The 19,028-nt window shown below is 50.9% G+C and overlaps 1 protein-coding gene across 4 annotated transcripts; it reads right to left on the reverse strand.

Moving 5' to 3' along the window:
• Nucleotides 1-11,539: 11,539 nt before the first annotated feature.
• On the reverse strand, nucleotides 11,540-15,535 carry SMIM12 (small integral membrane protein 12). Of its 4 annotated transcripts, none has more exons than XM_003989843.4 (2): nucleotides 15,384-15,535; nucleotides 11,540-12,471 (listed from the first exon to the last, which is right to left on the reverse strand). In XM_003989843.4, exon 2 carries the CDS (start codon nucleotides 12,464-12,466, stop codon nucleotides 12,188-12,190), a length of 279 nt encoding a protein of 92 aa, XP_003989892.1. In that variant the 5' UTR covers nucleotides 12,467-12,471; nucleotides 15,384-15,535; the 3' UTR covers nucleotides 11,540-12,187. The 4 variants fall into 4 exon arrangements, with proteins under 4 accessions (XP_003989892.1, XP_044891451.1, XP_023114212.1 ...); XM_045035516.1 differs by lacking the exon at nucleotides 15,384-15,535 and adding an exon at nucleotides 15,165-15,306; XM_023258444.2 differs by lacking the exon at nucleotides 15,384-15,535 and adding an exon at nucleotides 15,157-15,306.
• Between the last annotated feature and the right edge of the window lie 3,493 nt (nucleotides 15,536-19,028).

A 19,028-nucleotide genomic window follows, 5' to 3' on the forward strand; every position in this document is an offset into this window, starting at 1 on the left:
CCCTGGGGCACAGGGCCGACTTGGGCAGCTCACTCAGAGGTCCCTGGCATCTGAGTGTTGGCCCAAGTGTGCTCTGGACTCACTCCACTGATGGAAGAAGAGCACCATACACAGAGTCCAAACCCCACAGACACTCCAAGGAGAAGAGGGCCATTATCGCACTCAAGCCCTCTCTCCTCACTCATTTATTTTCTTCTACTTATCAGATTCTGCGGTATAGCACATCCTCCAGCTAAGCGCTGTCCAACAGAACATTCCACAATGATGGAAATGTTCTGGCTCCTCTGTCCAGTACAGTAGCTACCAGCCACGTGCAGCTGGCGAGGAGCTGAATTGTTAGTTTTAATCCATTACTTTTCACTTTTAATCGTTGCACATGGCAAGTGGCCACCATATCAAACAGTGCAGTTTTGGCTCTTCCGTGTGGTGGGGCGGTAAAACCTTCTGAGATCCAAACATTTAACCGTGTCCATGTACCAGGGGCTACCAGCAATGGCTCTCTGTCCAGGGTAGGGCTGAAGGGACAGGGAACAAGAGGGAAAGGGAAAGAAAAGAAAGGCCTATGCATTACCTTATTTCGTCCTCACAGAAACCCTGCAAAGTGAGATTATCCCCACCTCACAAATGAAGACAGACACAAAAAGCTTTAATAACCTGCCTAAGGTCACACAGTTAGTTAGGGCCAGAGTCAAGGTTTGAACCCATGTGTATGACCTCAAAGCCCCTGGTTTTCCACCTCATTACACAGCCGAGGAACAAAGTGCCCCTTCCTGGCACTGACGGGTCAGAGCTGAGCAGGGCAAAGCCCCGGGCTGCCAGACGTCTCTAACCTGCCTCTTCCTGAGCTAGGTCTGCCCTGTTACAACTTCTCCATTTGGCCTGAAGTGAATTTGTAGAACTCAGACACACCCAGATTCACACACAAGGCCAAAGGCACATGGCCAAAGAAAGATGATCTGCTTCTGTGCCGTCCATTAGTGCAGATAATTAACAGTTGATTTGATATTCTTGGCATAGGGGAAGGCACAGCTCTGCTTTGTTTGGGCTGATATTAAAATACCTCTTCACTCCCCTGCACACGCTGATTCGCTCACTGCTGGAGGACCAGACAGCGGGGTCAGAAGTGAGCTGGAAGGGAAGGAGATGAGGGTGGAGAAGGAACTAACATTTCTCAGACCTCTAATTTCATGCCAGGTACTAAGAACTTCAACAGACCATCTCGAGTACTGATCATCTTATGAGGTGGTTGTGATTCTTCTGGTTTTGTGGGAGCAGACCTGAAGCTCGGAGAGGTGAGGGGGCCTGGCCAAAGTCACACAGGTGACAGCGGCAGAGTATGACCTCAAAGTCGAGGTCTGCTCAACTCCAAGCCCGTTTTATATCACACTGGCTCTTGGCAGAGATCTAGAAAACCCACCACTGCTTATAAAGGGCCTGAACTCCTTTCCAGGTCTGTCTGGCACGACGCCCGAAAGCAGACTCCTGCTGCAGCCATCCCTTCTCCCAGAAGTTCAGGCTCCCATGAGCAGGAGCGGACCCCAGCCCCCAACCTCATTGTGCAGTCAGTGACAATGAGAGGCAGGCTGTCCCTTTCTCACCCACCGCTTTCCTCCCCACCCCATGGGGTGCTGCCAGTTCAGCACAATAGTGCATTCTGTGTCCAAGAGCCTCTGCTGGCGGCCCCAGGCTTTTGCAGCCCCTCCAGACAATGGCAGGACCCAAAAGGCCTGATAGCCGGTGACAAATGTATGTGAATGACCAGCTCACAGGAAGTGGCCTTCAATAGTCCGATAGCTTCCTGTATCCTGACATTGTGAAAGCCCACTTCCTGTGCTGTCTCTGAAAATACAGCTCGGCAAAGCTGGGGGCAGGGGCAGTGGTGGGGCTTCCCTGTCCACCCCCTGGCCCAGGCAGGATTCAACTCTCCCTGCCAAGAAAGCCACCCATCTCACCTCATTTCTGATTCAAGGGTGAATTCCCTGCTGGCCTCTGCCCTGTTTCTCCACCTCCTTGCCAAACCCCACCCAAGCCCAATCAGAACAAAATGACCTATTTTTAAAGACTGTGTGGCCTTCCTCAGTAACAGTCCCCTAGCCCCCAGTTCCAGGATCTCAGGCCTTCTGCTGGGAAAAGCTTTCCCGTGTCTCCTTGCATACCTCTGGGACACACTGAGCACGGTTCTAGGCTTATGAAGGCCTCTTCAGTCACCCCTTCAACCATCTACCCTATCAGAATGGATGCTCAGGATTCCTTCAGCTTCCTCTGGGTCATGAAAAGCACAGCACAGCAAGAGAGCAGGGAGGCCTCCTTTCCCTCCAGGCTCCAGCTAGACCCAAGAAAAGTCTTTTCCCAGGCAGTGCCTCCCCCATGAACCCTGCCTCCCAAGAGAGGCTGATCAGAGAGAGCAAGACAGGGGGCAGCTAGGAACAAATGCAACTGAGCATTTTCTATGGAGTCAGGCACTAGACTGAGAGCTTTCCTCTCTGTTACCTGGTGACATTGAAGTAAAGCCTCATGTTCAAGACAAGGACACAAAGAAATGAGGTCATTGGCAGAGGGTCACCCAGCTAATGGGAGGCGGAGTCATACCACCCCTAGCCTTGCTTTGTACTGGGAGACACGTTCAGGTCTGGGAATAAGGGAAGGGTACCATTTACCCCCTCCTCTCACGTGCCCCCTTAGGCCTTCTACCCCAGACCCCAGACATGGACAGTCCTCCCTCAACTTCCTGGCACTGGAGAAGCAACCCTCAGAGGGCAGGGGGCTGTACCCACCCAGCCGCCAGCAGCCTGCCTCTGAGCATTGTTCTCCACTTTCGATAAAGGAGGCACTGAATCAGCCTCAGGCCATTGTGGCTGCCTGGGGGAGGGGGGCTGGTGTGGGAAGCCAGACAGGTCAAGGGGTGACTACCCTCTTCATTCCCAGCTAGCCACTGGAGACCTGAGAGCTCCAGCTCAGCCAGTGAGGAGCCCCAGGCCCACAGTGTCCAGGATTGGGGAGAACAAAGAGGTCTCTGGAGATGGAAAGGAAGGGAGGAAGCACTCGCCAGTTTTCCCACCCTCCACCCTCCCTGTCCCCGGGGAAGAAAGGCCATGGGCACAGTGAAATCAGCAGGGACCGCCAGCTTCCCTGGGGTAGAAAAGAACTCCGAAGCCAGCAGACCTGGGCTTAAGTGGCACCACCTTCTCCACCTGTGACTTAAGAGGGTGGCTTAGTGGCTGAGTCTCAGATTCCACCTCCTTAACATGGAGACAATCCCTGTCTTGCAGGCATCTTGGGAGGATTAAGTGAGATTTCGTGAAGCACCCACCCAACACTTAGCCTGCAGGAGCTCAGCAAGCAAGCTTAAGTCCCTGTTCTTGGCTGGGATTTGTCTGCCTCAGGTGCCGAGACTAATGAGGGCCACCAGAGAACCGGGGCGGCTGTCCTCCAGCTCTCTTCCAAGAGGCCGGAACATCGCAATCCCAGGACTTGAGCTGGCTGGGCAGGAGGCGGCTGGCAGCCTGTCCTAAAGCATCCATCACCCGTGCCTGTACGTTGGCTCTGGACCCTGAGGGAACCAGGGGCCACACGAGCCCCAGGGCTGCAGACCCCAGAGGGACACAACGAGGGTTGGGGAAGGGCAGGGCACCATCAGAGGCCCTTGAAATGTTCTCTAATCCGCTGAACAGGGCTGCATGAAAGTGACACAGAGGTGGGCTCCGGGCCAAAGCAAGGTGCTGGCTGGTTATCTGTGGCCAATTCCGAATCCCAGCAAACATCTGAGTCACTTTCCCACCCTGCTCTGCTTTTATCAAAACACACATGAGCTCAAGGGAGAATGTCTATACTGGAATATCAGCATGAACCAACCCAAGCAGGCAGGTAAATCTTCTGGAAAAAATCATAATTCTCGGTGCCTTTCTACCGCTCCCTACCTGAAAGGATACTTACTGTGAGTTGCAGAGCTCAGCTAACACAAGGGCAGCTGAGTTCTCCCCTCAAAGTCAGCCCCCACTGGGAGAGCCTGGGGCCATGGCCAGGCCTGTAAAGGCTGCCTCGAGGCGGAAGGGCGTCTAGGCTCTGATAAGGCAGGGGAAGGACAGGACCCATGTCTGGGGCCCCGCTGACTGTTCCTTCACCCCAGAGACCACAGGGATAATCAGCTCACAGTGTCTTCCGGCCTCAGGCATTTAGTTGCTACCCTACGGTCTCTTGGGGAGGCGAGGGGGAGCCAGCACCAGCTTCACCCCAGAACCAGGCCAGCGCCAGAGGCCAGCAGGCCCCTGCCTCAGGGGGCTGGGTACCCCACACCCAAGTCTCTCCCCTGAGGCAGAGGCAGCCTTTTCCCTACCGCTGCCTTACCCTCAAAATTGTGTCCCCTCAAAATTCATGTTGAAGTCCTGACCCCCAGTACCTCAGAATGTGACTGTGTTTGGACATAAGGCCTTTAATGGGGTGATTAAATTAGACGAGGCCATTAAGAGTGGGCCCTAATCCAATCTGTTGTCTTTACAAGAACAGATTTGGATACAAAAGACACCCGGACGTGGTGTCACCCACCCAAGTGCACAGGGGGACCACCATGGGTAGAGCAAGAAGGCAGCTATCTCCACGTCAAGGAGAGAGACCTCAGAAGGAAGCAACACTGCAGGCACCTGATCTCAGACTTTTAGCCTCCAGAACTGTGAGAAAAGTAATGCCTGTGATTAAGCCACCTGGACTGTGGTATTTTGTTGCAGCCACCCTAGCAAATTAAGACCCTCCTCTTGATGAGGGGTCTGGGGGGACTTCCTCCTCACACACTGTCAGCTGGGTTGGTGCTCCGAGAGCCACGATAACCCAGGAAGGACCCCTTCAGCTTGGCCCTTCCCCTCAGATGCCCAGCTTCTACAGCCTCCTCCAGAAACCTCCACCTGCCTACAGGCCAATGAGTGGGCCAACCAAGGCAGAGCTGTGTGGGTGTCGGGGACCCAGCTGGAACCGGGGGATGCTGCGAGATGCCAAAGCAATGCAGAAGAGGCTGGGGGGTGGGGGAGACAGTGAAGCAGGGGTTGGGGCAGAAAAGCACCAAATGGCAAAGCCAAAGGGCCTCAGAGCTGAGGATCAGAATGCCCTCACCACTCCCCAGCCTCCTGCCACGGCATTACTATAGGCCCATTTCCCCTCTACACTCAGGAACCTCCTCTTAAAGCCCAGAGAACAGGGCCTTGTTGCAAGAGTACATGCGTGGAACATAAAAAAACTGCTATGAATCAAAATAACCACCTTTCCTGAGGGCTATCAGTGAGTCTCAGTTCCAAATGCCTTGCATGTTTTCTCTTAATCTTCACAATGACCCCCTGAGATAAGTCCTGTATTAGCCCACCTGACACGTGGACTTGAAACAGAGAAGCTGGGCAGCTTGGATGAGGCCTCAGAGTTCTAAGTGGCTATGCTGGGTTTTGAACCCAAGCAGCCTAACTCCAGAGCTGAGTTTCTTGGAGGGGAAGCGGGGAGGGCCGGGATCGGAGCCCTTCGAGGCCCCAGCATATGTCAGGGAGGTGACAGCCAGCCAAGGACAGGGCTTTAGGGACAACAGTGGATAAACAAACCTTGTCATCAATTGACCAAATTATAAACACACGGGGCTCCATCTGTGGGAAAGTCTGTGACCTTCTACCCTCCTGCGCGTGGGGAAAACAGCCTGGAGAGCATCAGAGAGGCAGAGCTACCCCTAAAGGTTTGTCTGTGGTCCGTGCACTGGGAAATCGAAAGTGGGAAGGGGCAGGAAAAGCAGGCTGCGGCCTCCATCCGAGGTATGTCACGTGAGCCGCCCACAGAGGGCCCCAGCTGTGCCCTATGGCCAGCCTGCACTCAAAGGGTGCTTCCCTCATCGGGTCTACCGGTCTGCAGGCCAGCTGACCTTGCTTTGGTGTGATGACAACATGTAAACTGGGAAGGGGAGGGGGCACCGGGTGGCTACAAACCCAGCTCTGCTGGTTATCTGGGGTGAGCCATTTCCCGCTCGGGGCCTCAGATCCCCTGTCAGCCTAACAGGAACCAGTGCTCTTCTCCCTTCTGGTTGAACTCACTGGGGATGAGGGACAAATGAAGACGGCTTATTGTGAATACAAGGTTTGCCTCAGCTTTTAGGTGAAATGAGGAAACAGAAGCCTGCCTCACCTAGCAGCCCACCTGCCCTCCCCGGCCTAAGGGATGAATGGAGACAAACGGAGACACTCCCAAAGCAGGGGCTCCCTCAGACCCCCCGGCATTCCCAGGCCTCCCTAGGATTTCCGTGTCCCCCAGGGTTGGCCCAGGGTTCTGCTGAGGCTGAGGGAGAGCCCCACCTGGTAAGGGCATTAAGGGATTCCCTGGGCTCCATCCCAGGGCCTTGCCGGGTTCCTTGGAGCGTTCCCATCCACCCTGCCGAGCTGCTGCAGGGCTTTGATCACTACTACACGAAGGGCTTCCTGAATGCTTTCCTGAGGACATTGTTCCCCACTACAGAGTCATCAGGGTCAAATTCATCATGGGCTATGCTGGTCCAGGTCCCACCCAGTGGGGAAAGCCAGCCCTCTGCCCAAGCCCCACTTCCCCTGGGAAAATGAAGCCAGTGGCTTGTTTTGGTTTCACTCATGACCAGCCTCGGGGAAGACAAAGCAGTAGCAACACAGTGCCGCCATTAGCTCAAGGCGGCCAGGCGCCTCAAAGCACACGCCCGGTGGTCTTGCCCCCTCAGCTTCCATAGAAGCTGGTCTCCGCACCCAGCCCCAGTTGTCGGCTCCACCCCAGAATCACACTCGAGGGGCCTCTTAATTCACTCAACATTTATTGAAAATGACTCTGTGCCAGGCCCCCTGCGAGGGGCAGAGGTGGATAAGACGTGGCGCCTGCCCTCAAGGAACTCACAGTCTAACGGGGGAAGACACACACCCGTTACGGTGCCTTGTAACAAATGCCACAGGACAATGACCACAGGGCTGGACAAGCAGGGAGGGAAGGACAGCCTCCGCTTAGGAAAGTGCCTTTGAGCCTGTACTATATCTTGCAGCGTCACAGGAGTTCACCAAGTAGCCAAGGAGGAGGGACACACGATGGACATAGAGGTATCAGGATTGGAACAAGCATCATGTGCTCAGGAAGCGGCAAAGGCTGGCCTCTGTCCCAGGGATGATGGGAGGGAGGCTGGAGCAAGCTGGTGAAAGAAGGAGTGAGGCATGCCAGGGGCTCTGGTGAGAGGAGCCATGGAGGTCTTTAAGCAGTGACCTCATCAGAAATGTCTTTTAGGGGCGCCTGGGTGGCGCAGTCGGTTAAGCGTCCGACTTCAGCCAGGTCACGATCTCGCAGTCCGGGAGTTCGAGCCCCGCGTCAGGCTCTGGGCTGATGGCTCAGAGCCTGGAGCCTGTTTCCGATTCTGTGTCTCCCTCTCTCTCTGCCCCTCCCCCATTCATGCTCTGTCTCTCTCTGTCGCAAAAATAAATAAACGTTGAAAAAAAAAAATTAAAAAAAAAAAAAAAGAAATGTCTTTTAGAAAGAAAATGCTGGCAGAAATAGGAAGAACTTCCAGGAAGAGACTGACAGTTTAGGCAAGATGATGCGATACAGAGGAGGGTAACTGCAGGTTGGCTCAATGGAGCCCACAAGTGGGGGGGTGGGGGAGGGAGTCAGACAACAAGGGAGAAACAGGACAGAGGGGGAGGGCTCCACGCCAAACCTGGGGTGGATTCCCTCAATCTTCCCAACTCTGTGAGGGAGGCAGAAGCATCCCCACTTTACAGATGATGTTTGGAGAAGTGAAGTGACTTTGCTAGTCACACAACTAGATTACGGAGCTATCTGCAAACCCATCATTCGATACTGGAGGGAAATCCAGACTAATTACTCTTCTCCATTCTTAAAGCTGGTATCCCAAAGACTTCTCTTTAGCAAATACTCTGGGAGACTGTGTACAGAAAAGGAATAGAAGAGCATTTATTTCCATTTCATTATTCAGACTGGCTGCCATCCAGTGCGCTAGAAGTAAGGCTTCACTGGACTATCACATAGCACTTGCGGTTTTCAAAGCGTCCTCGGGATTGGTTTCTCCTTCTCTTTACACCATCAGCAGGGAACACACTCACGTCCCCAGTTTGCAGGTGGAGAAGCCAAGGCCAGAGGAAGTGAAAGGTCATGTCCCATGTCACCCAGTTTCCTTGTCCCCAAGTCCAAGGCTCTTTCCTCTACCTGTGCTCCTGATACAGAACTCCTGGGGATTCTGCAACCCCTTGCTCTCCACTTCCCATCTTTGACCCTGCAGACGGCACCAACAGAACTGCTACTTAGTGACACAGGTCTGGCCAGCTTGGTTCTTATCCAAGGCAGTCCCTTCTGTAAAGTATTCCTAAGAAGTCCTCAGCCACCAGGCCTGTCAGGGTCCTGTTATCATTCTCCCAGCCAAGCCTGGTCCTGCCTCCAGATCCCCACTTCACCAGGATCACAAGGATGCATGCAACTATTGCAGGAAATGGAGGCTTTTCCTGCAGTAAAATGAAAGCAGCTAACATTATTGAGCACCTACCTACTGGTTGTCATAGACCCTGCTAAAAACTTTACATGTTACCTTAGCCTTGCTGCCACCCAGCAAAAATAGGTACTCTTATCCCCATTTTACAGATGAGGACAGTGAGGTTCAGAAAGGCTAAGTGACTTGCCCAAGGTCATTCAGCTAGTTGCGGAGGCAGTATTCATAACTCAACTGTTGGACTCGAGAGCGCACTGTATTTTTACTCTGCCACGCTGCCCTGGCTCACCACTCTACAAGTGCAGAGACGTCCACACCAAAGTGGAAAAGGAAAAGGGAGGCAAGACAGCTTTTCCATTGTTTGCTGCCGGGCTCCCAGGCAGCTTCAGGGAGGCTAATCCCATGGTGTTTCACTCGGCCAACAGTCCCACCAGCCTGGGACCCTGGGAAGCCGACGAGAGTCAAAGGGCTCCCTGGCAAGCTTATCCTGGCAGCTGCCCAGCTGACTTGTGCTAACACAGCAACAGGCACAGGAAAGGCTCTAGAGGGAGTGGAAAAGCACCAGACACTGGGCCTCTGAGGGGACAGAAGTGATTCCTGCCCAGCTCAGACAGGATAACCCTGCTCTAAAGCCACCCACCGTCACTGGACCGAGAAAACACCCGAGAAGGGGCCAAGCACCTTTAGCAAGCACCAAGCACCTCTCCTTACTAATAATGTGTTTCAGTGAGTCGTGACAATGGGCCAGTCCAGAAGAGGGACATGTGCCTCCAAGGTGAATCAGCAAGCATGGAAGAAACCAGTGCCCTGGTTCCTTCCAGCCACCTTGGCCTGTCTTTGCCCACAGCCACAGGAACCCTGCTACTCGATGTCACCTGAGCAGAGGCAAGAAGGCGCGCACTGTGTCAGAGTTCCACCGCGGCAGCAGATCCCGGCCAGCCGTGGGAAAGAAAGAGCCAGCTGGGGATATTAATAGACCTGCTGGCGGCAGAGATTCAGTGAGGGCAAACCCTAGGAAATGAAACTGCCCAAGAGGGGGCATAAAATGAGACTCCTGGAAGGGAGCAATGTAGGTTTCCAAAGACAGGGCTTCGGCAGCCAGGCCCTGGGCGGAGCTACATCAGCAGTGACAGGGTTATTCTGAAATATCTGCAAATCCAAAAATGTCTTAGTTTGTGGGACAACTTTTTTGGTGCGGTTTCTGTAGGTTTTCTATCCTCTAAAGTTCTGCTTAGACTGGTATTAGATATTAAGTATCTAATATCTATTAGACTGGTTTCAAGAGAAACTAATCCTGGGCCCTAATATTTGCCACAAGTTGTTATACTGCTTTAAAAAAAAAAAATGTATAGCTCGCAGATTTCACTGAAAGGAAAGGGACAGTTTGAGAAGTCACAAATTGGCAGCTACCGGATGAAATTAAATCCACGGGTATGTTAGCAGGCTTTGAATTCTTTTTAAAAAATCAAATGTCAACATTTAAAAATCAAGTTTCCAAAAAAAAATGCGTAATATTCTAAATTTCTAGCATCTTTTAGAAAAAAGGAAAAAAAAAAACGAAAAATTTGGCATCACAAATTGGAAGATGCTGCATGGCCACTGCCCCCTTTAGGCAGGCCGGTCCCTGTAATTCCTGGCCTGGCCTGTTCACTTAAGCCCCGCTCACTTAAGCACCCCCCCCCTCCCCCGACTGACCCCTGGGGGCATGCGCCTTTGCCACTCCTTGTTAAGCCCAGGGAAGGGCTGCCAGGCTTGGTCATGCTCAGGACCACCACAGGGCGGCAGCACTGGTCTGTCACCCGCCAGCGGGCTAACCAAGCTGAGCTCGGCACACCCTTGCAGAACCAGACATCTCATACTTACCTCAGTGGTAGACACTCCCACACTCATTAGATTTATTCCCTAAAAGCAACAGTGGCTCATTTCAGCATCCCCACTCGCTTCAGGGACTGAGGAGGGCCACTAACGACTTGCTCTCTCCTCTGGCCACCCCCTTCCACATCTTCCCAGCTCCACCCACCCCACCTGTTCAGGAATTCCACCTCCACCCACCTGTTATACCAGCAGGCCTCAGATCCCAAGAGAAGAGAAGCAGGACAAACCCACCCCCCCCCCCACCCCACCACCACCATCACCTTGAAAGACAGTTCATTCTTCATCATATGCTCCTTACTTGCTTTTGCTCACTTAGGTTAAATGTCAGTTGACTTCATGGACAATAGGTTCTTACACCTCTTCCCACCCTCTGCTCTCACTGCCCTTCCAACAGCACTAGTGACATCTTAAGCGGCAGCATTTAGTATAAATTCCTGCAGCCATTTAAGAAAGACCTTTGGTATTATGCATCAAGGTCCTCAAAACTGCACATCCATTTCACCCAAAATGTCATTTGTGGTTCCTGCCATTGACTCCAAAATGCAGGAAAAGCTTAAAGAAAGATATTCATTGCAATATTTACACTAGTGAACGACCAGAAACAATCCAAATGTCCAGCAACTGGGAAATTACTGAAAACTACATTTTTCCCACTTGATGGGCAGTTGTGAAGCTATTAAAGTAGGATTGTGAAGACCATGTGATAAGATAGAAAAAATGATTACGATATGAGAAACTATGTAAAGAAAGAATATAAAATTAAGTGGACAATAATGTAAAAATCTTAAAAACCTATGCCAAGAATTAGTGAAAGGGAACAAAATGCTACTTTTGTAGTTGTACTAGAGGCCTAGTTGGGGTTGGGCATGGGGCTGACCCTTTTTAAATCTCTACCAAATGTTCTTTAATGTATATATATTATTTTTATAGGGAAAAATGTAGTTCTGTGTACAACTGGGAAATTTGATAGCAATTCTTAAGCTCCCTGGTCTACACTGAATTCACACTTTGAAATATCCTATAAGCCTCTTCCCATCATGATAAAAAGGCTGCTGGGAACCTGCACGTCCAGGACTCATTGCCTGGGCCCCGGAGCCCTTAGTTAAAGGCCAGTATTATCCACCCCTGAAGTGCCTGCACTTGCATAACTCCTAAGGAGACCCCAACACTATCTGGAAGATAGGATTCAATCAACAGTGGTTCTCAGATGCCACTTTAATCAAGTTTTGTACCATACAGTGATGGGGGGCGGGGGGGTGAAAAATCATGACTGTTTTCAAGCAAATTCACCTGTCCCAAGGCAAACTGCCTGGACTTCCAAGAACAGAAAAAGGCTTTCCTCCCCGAGGAGTCTCTTTCCTGACCTGATAGGATAGGATTTCAGGAAGAATGAGCACAGGAAGAGGGCAAACTAGTGAAAGAAGCCAGGTAGCTTTTTGAATTCTTCCCAGTGCACACAGGAACTAGGCCTGCAGGCATGCCTCCTAAGGCAGCCCCAACTCCAGCCCCTCCCCGCCGAGGCCGAAGAGCCTCCCCGCAGAAGCAGACGGCCATCGTTTATAACACTTCTCCCAGCAGCACGCCCAGAAGCGCAGAAGCCTGCGCACCACACAACGGATGCAACCTTCAGGCCAGAACCCCCAAGGGCCTTTCCTCTTCACTGGCCCCTCGGCTGCTCACGTGTCTGCCTGGCAACAGAACAGCAGCCAGTATGTGCAAGGCTGGGTGGTGCGGGAAGGGCCAGAAGAAGCAACAAAGCAAATGACATGTGGGTTCTGGGGCCGGGTAGACACGGTGGCAGGGCCACTCATGGCCCACAGAAGGACCCATGGGGCTCTGTGTCCTCCATTAGTTCTTCTCCGGGCGGTTTCTGTTCAGGACAGCTTTAGGGGCAAATTCCAGCTTGTCCTTAAGGCTCACCACCTGGGTGTGGTCCTTGCCTAGCAGTTCATCCAGCTTGCGGTCCTCCCGGCGCTCAGAGATGCTCTTCTCCTCCTCCGCGGGCTGGGGATCCTTTCCCCGGATGAACCATTCCAGGTGGTAACCCACAGCCCCGACCACAAAGGCCACAGGAAATGTGACATAGGGAGCATAGGTACGCACCACGGTCCAGAGCACAGGCCACATGACATCTGCAGAAGAGCACAAGGCCGCATTAGGGAGAAACCAGCACTCCCTCTTCCCCGAATACGGACAACCCAACCCACTGGGGCTCTCCACTTCCCAGGAAGCCTGGCACAATTTACTGAGCGTCCACCCTAGGCAGAGTAATCCAAGAGGGTACCTTGCTTTAGGCAACAGTTCGGGCCCTGAAACAACCTAGGCAGTTTTCAAAGACATGATTGTTAGGGAAAGGGGGAAGAATCTCTTTTATGTACTATGCTCTTTGACAATTACACAACCATGCATGGCAGTGTTCCCCACAAGGGAACCTCTGAGCTTACCTACCAAAGATTCAAGTCTGTTATTGACCCCAGGCCCTGCCTCCACAGTTTGCCAACATTACAGGAATGGACAAGAGCCTTTCTCCGCTCTATGCAGTTTCTCCATGAACACAACCAGCCATAATTTTCCTACCATGTGTAGTCCCACTGTGAGTCTCCTGGCTCCAAGATAATGAGAAGTAGTTTCTTTGCCTCACAAAAATAATAAGGAGCATATTTAAGTGGCCAAAACCCTAATCCATTACTCAACCATTCTGGATGTTATATAAATGATGATTTTTTCCTATTCTGACCTTGATTTCCCTAACAATGAGACATATTTATACTTTACAAAACTGCTGCCCAAACCTCTTTCAAAATACGTTCTCTTCGGGGCACCTGGGTAGCTCAGTTGGTTAAGCATCCAACTCTTGATCTCGGCTCAGGTCATGATCTCACAGTCAGGAGATCAAGCCCCACGTTGGGCTCCTTGCTGAGCGTGGAGCCTGCCTGGGATTCTCTCCCTCTCTCTGCCCCTCCACCCCCTCTCAAAAATAGATAGATAGATAAATAACAATATACATTCTCTTCAACCAAGCCCATACCCTCATTTTGCATAATAAACTCCTAAAAATATCACCAACACTGAAAAACTAGGGCTTGAGTTTTTCTGTAAAAAAACAAACAAACAAACAAAAAAACACTGTACAAGCCCATGGCAGAAAAAAAAAAAGGTGGAATGGCTCTGGAGCGTCCTGAAAGTAAGTAAATTAAGCTCTTACGTGCCAGTCCTTGGGCTAAGCAGTTTATATACAGTATTCCCTTTAATCGTCATGTCTACTCTAAGAAGTAGATGGCATTATCAGAGGGTTAACTAACTTGCCCAAAGTCTCAACTAAAAGATCATTCCATTTGCACTCTGTAGGTGTTTCTCCAACTTGGCTATCTCTGGTCTAAAGTGTACAACTGAAACCTCACCAAGGATAAAATGATTCTCTCTTTTTGGTTCCAATTCTCTTTGGAGAAATCCAGTGTTCTGTGCACCAAGACTATAATGGATCAGCATCAAGGAAAAAGACTGCAGCAGCCTCAAGGTTCCCCTCTGGGTCCTTTGTCTTAGCACCAGGCCCTATGCTGGACAAGTCACACACTAGTCATCACCTGATCTTTACAACACCTCTATGAGGCAGGAATTATCAGCCCAGATTTGTGTCTAAGGCCACAGTGGCTCAGGGACATTATGTTAACTTGTCCAGGATCACTAGAAGTGACACAGCCACAGCTTGTGAATCCAGGCCTCTCCAAACTTCAATGCTTGTGCTCTTTCTAGTGGTTAAGAACACATTGCAGACAGGTGTATTGTTTCCTCCAAGTCCTGGACTTGGGGAGAGCTTCCTGCAATTTCTTCCCATCTACTTGGCATGTCACTATCTGGAAGAGCTTCCCTCTTGGGCAAACTCTCAGATTACTCAGATTTGTGAAATCATAAGACTTAGAAGTTGTTAAAACTCCGATGAAGAACCTCAAACCTAATACTTCATTTTCTTTCCTTTTATGCAAATTCCCTATAAGTAAACACTTACTCTAAACAGCAATCCTCCATTCAGATCCCTCATTTGCCGTCAAACACAGCAAGCATGAGTCCACAATTCATATCACTCCCCACATGCAGCAAAGGTCTCTCTGTCGTCCTGCCCACTCTAATCATTCCCCAACTAGTCAATTCATTCATTTATTCAACACTTAGAACCACTTTCTCTGTGACAGATGTTGGGCTGGCAGCCTACCCTACTTATCTGCATTTCTCAAAACACTTAAGCTCCAAGAGAGCAAGGACCATGTCTGTGTGCACCACCCCCCCCCCCCGCCTGGTATAAAGCTCCCCAAAACAGTTTGTTGAATGAATGAATGACAGCTCAGACAACCCGCCAGTGTAAAATCACAGCAGTCACCCACCCCCTCGCCCTCAAAAGGCGGCAGGAATACAGCAGGCTACTTTTCTGATTCCAAGAAGCTAAATACTCTCCAAGTCATCCCTGGGGTATCAAAATGAAAGCAGCAAATACTGGAACGTATTCTTTCCGGCCCAACACAGAGGGAGCCTGAGTGCCCGGTAAAGGTCAAGTGGGTTCCCGGGAAGCCTGTCCTTGTACCGGCGCCCCGGAGACCCAATGAGACCCGAAGCCGCAGTTCCGAGATTTGAGAAATGTTAACAAGGGCAGATGAGAGCTGACAGGGTGGAAGGACCGACCCTGACCGTCACTCGAGGCCAGCCCAGAGATGGGAGCGCAACTGAGGTCCACGTCCAAGTATCTGCCCTTCTCCCTCCTCTGGGCTCCCAGGCCCTGCCCGTTATCCCACCAGGCTCGTGGCCTTGTCGGCGTCTGTTCTCACCCACGTGCCTGAGGCCGAGAAGCCCTAGTCGCAAAGGGTCTGCTGGGAGCCCAGACTCAGCTTCCGAGCGCTGGGAAGAGAGGAGCTGTCAGGCCGGGGCGGGAGCAGACACTCGCGATCACCCTTGCCTAATTCAGAGGTCACTGCCTGGAGCCGTCCCCCCGGCAACGGGCGGCCCCGGCGGCCGCTCTGGGGGAGGGAACTGCCCGCCGGGACCGCGTGCTCACCTGCGCCGCAGCCCGCACTGCACCGTCCGGGCCCCGTCCTCCGCCCGCTCACTCGCCTGGAGCACCGACGTCTCCACTCCCAGCGGCCCGCAGGCCCTCACCCCGGGATCCCGCCCACCTGCGCCTGCTCTCTCGGAGCGCGGCGATTGGCTGAGCTCCAGCCAGAGAACCAGAGGAAGCTAGGCGTCCTCAGCAGGCCCCGCTGCACAGAGAAGGGTACTCCGCCCCCTGGTGGTATGGAGGTTTCCCAGTGACGGTTTAGCCCGTGCTTGTCGCGGGGAGAAAGTGGAAGGTCATCCATTCTTTATTCAACTGATGTTTATTAGGCGTCTTCTAAGACCTAGGTCTGGGCACACAAAAATTAAAGACAGATTCCTTGACTTCAAGATCCTCTTAGCAGAATATAGTCTAGAACTCTAAGAACGCTTCAGAGCTGGGCTAGCTTTCTAGCCATGTGACCTTGGGAACATTATTAATCAGCCTGCGCCTCCTTTCCAGCTTATGCATAAAGGTAATAACACCTATTTCACAGAAGGTTGGGAGGGTTTGATGAGATAATGCATGTAAAGTGCTGTGCCAGGCACAGAGCAACAGGGAAATAAATGGTACTATCGTTGGTATACAAAAAATTGAAATGCAGTAAAACCTAAGTCTTATCTGACCCCTCAGATACAAGTATTCACTCCCCCTGTATCCACTATGCCCTGTACAGACACGTATTTGATCACATACAGTTGACCTTCGAACCACAGGGGTTTGAAACTGTGTGGGTCCACTTATACACGGATTTTTTGCAATAAATACAGTACAGTACCATAAATATATTTTTCTTCCTTATGGTTTTCTTAATAACATTTTCTTTTCTCCAGCTTATTTTATTGTAGGAAGACAGTACATTATATATATATAATATACAAGATATGTGTTAATCAATGGTTATCTGTAAAGCTTGTGGTGAAAAGTAGGCTATTGGTAGTTCAGTTTTGGGCGAATCAAAAGTTACACACGGATTTTCGACTGTTCAGGAGGTGGGTACCCCTAATGCCCTCATTGTTCAGGGGTCAACTGTGTAGAGAAAAACACCAAAGCTCAAGTTCCGTAACCCCCCACTAGCCCCTCTGACATCTGTTCCACGAGTCTCAGCCAAGCATGTTTATCTGTAGGACACAGGCTAAACTCATATTCCTCCATGCAGACCAAACAGTTCACACCTCTGTGCCTTCTTTTACTATGCTTTTTCATCTACCTGGAATGCCCCTCCCACCTTTCTTTACCAAAGTAGCTCTGGCTCATTTTTCCAGCTTCAGGGACACCTCCAAACAGGAAGCCTCCTAGATTGCTTAGGGCATCACTTAGCTGCTCTTCCTCTATGATCTCAAAGAAGTCAGTGCTGGAGTGCCTGAGTGGTTCAGTCAGTTGAGTGTCCGACTCTTGATTTCAGCTCAGGTTGTAATCTCACGGTTCATGAGATAGAGCCCTGTGTCAGGCTCTGCACTAACAGCCTGGAGCCTGCTTGGGATTCTCTCTCTCCCTCTCTCTCTGCCTCTCCCACCCTCTCTGTCAAAATAAATAAATAAACTTTAAAAAAAAAAGTGCTACGCTCTGGAAGTGGAGATAGAGAGAAAGGAACAGTATAAAGAAACACGTAAATGTGTAAGAAACCATTATTAGCAGAACTTGTTCCTCAAAAGAGAGGAGAAGGAAATAGAATTGCCTAGAATAATTAGCATTCAGCCAGCCAATCCACATGTTCTAGGCAATGGGGATGCAAAATTGACTGTGACCACCCCTGTCCCAGGAGTTTTCTGAAGAGATTGCCCGGCCCTGAAAGCAGAGGGGTCTGTGAACTGCCAAGGGAGTGACAACAGAAGCATGCACAAGTAGCCCAGAGGAGCCCAGGAAGAATCAGAGAGTGCTCACCAGAGGCACCTACCCTTGAGCTGAGTCTTAAGGGATGGCTGGTAGTTCCGTCAAGCAGAACTGAGTGGAGCTCTAGCGTACAGACTTAGGAATCAAATGTGGGTTCAAATTCTGGCCCTGCTGCCTGCTAATCTCAGAAAAGCTGTTTACATCCTTTGTTTAAACACAGGCAATAAGTTCCCATCTCCTAGGGTGGTTCTGAGTATTATATCACCTTCTGTGTATAAAGTGCTTGGCACAGTGCTTGCCCCCCCCGCCCCGAGTGCTCAGTAAATGGTCACTGGTATGTTCAGTATTCCCCAAATTGCTTCCTCCTTCTGTAATGCCTGTGTCCACTGAAGGCTTTACTTATTCCCTAAGCCAAAAACCTAAATGACACCTTCAAAATCTCTTCGTCTTCGCATTATTCCCCAAACCCAGCTTATGCTTTCTGGAATGTCTCTGAAGTTCTTCATCATCTCTTACCTGGACCACCTTAGCAACTCCCTGAGTGGTCTTCCTGCTTTCCATTGTTCCTCCCAGTCCATTTCCATTCTTAGCCAAAGGGTCTTTCAAAACCTTAAATAAAACCTTGAAATCTCCAGCTAAAACTCCCTCTCTTCCCATGGGTCCCTTCTGGCCTCTCTCTGAGCCTATCACCTACTGCCAGTCTCTGCTCTTCCCATGACCCCACATACACTTACCCTACCATTCGTTTGCCCCAGCTGGTCCCTTTGCCTGAAATGAACATCCTCCCTCTCTTCCTCTGCTGCAAAACTCTAACTTATCCTGCAAGACCCAGTTCAAAACGCCCCTCTTGCAGAAAGCTTTCCTAGAATCAACTGGCTGCTAGAGGCTCTATCCTCTGGTCTCCTCAGCCCCTCTGGGAGAGGCCTCCCTTTGTATGTACCTGTCTGTTTATATGCCTGGCTATGGCCAAACAGGGAGCAATTTAAGCAAAGGGACTGGATCTAACCCTTCACTTGCCCGTGGAGCCCAGCACATCTCCCCAGGCCTCAACATCCAGGGACTCCCTGCCACATCAGCCCCACATGAGGAGATGTAGACGTCCTGTCTGTAGCAAGATGCCCATTACACTTGTTCAGGGCTGTCCTGTTCCTCTATGCCAGTCCCATATACCTCATGGTCCTGGAAAACCCAGCCCAGTTTCTGGGAAAAGACATAGACCCATAAAGAGCTGTATAGTGCAGATGGTAAAACTCAGACGAAGCCACTTCTCAGCTTTGTGATTTGGGGTAAGTTTAAATTCTGAAAGCCTGTTTTCTCAGCTGTAAATGATGGTAACAATATCCACTCGAGAGGATTGCTCTGAGTATCATCCAGTTCAAACCCAATTTTAGAGATGAGAAAACTCCATCTCAGAGAAGTAAAGTGACCCAGCCAAAGGCTCACTTGGCAAGTCCAGGGGAAATAGACAAATGGGCATTTCTAGTTGAAACTTTTGGACAGTCATCCAACCTAAATGTTCTCAAACCTGGCTGCCCATCAAAATCACCTGGCACACTTGTTAAAGACTCATTTGGGGGCAGAGAGTCTATTCACAGTCTTGGACAGGGCCCAGGAATCTGTTTGGGATCAGCTCCAAGCTGACTCACTTTGGGGAATTTGGAACATATAGGGCTCCTCTCTACCTTCCAGTGGCCTCATCTAGGCGTGTGTGTGTGTACGACCTCATGCTTTTCAGGTGGTCTCCCACACCAGCCTGGAAAATAGCTGCTTCTGCCA

The sequence above is a fragment of the Felis catus genome, chromosome C1, assembly GCF_018350175.1.
Source record: "Felis catus isolate Fca126 chromosome C1, F.catus_Fca126_mat1.0, whole genome shotgun sequence".
In the NCBI taxonomy this organism is placed as follows: Eukaryota; Metazoa; Chordata; class Mammalia; order Carnivora; family Felidae; genus Felis; species Felis catus.

Bases quoted from the DNA above. Each gene is read 5' to 3' on its own strand.
- SMIM12 (XM_003989843.4), bottom strand. From the start codon at position 12,466: ATGTGGCCTGTGCTCTGGACCGTGGTGCGTACCTATGCTCCCTATGTC.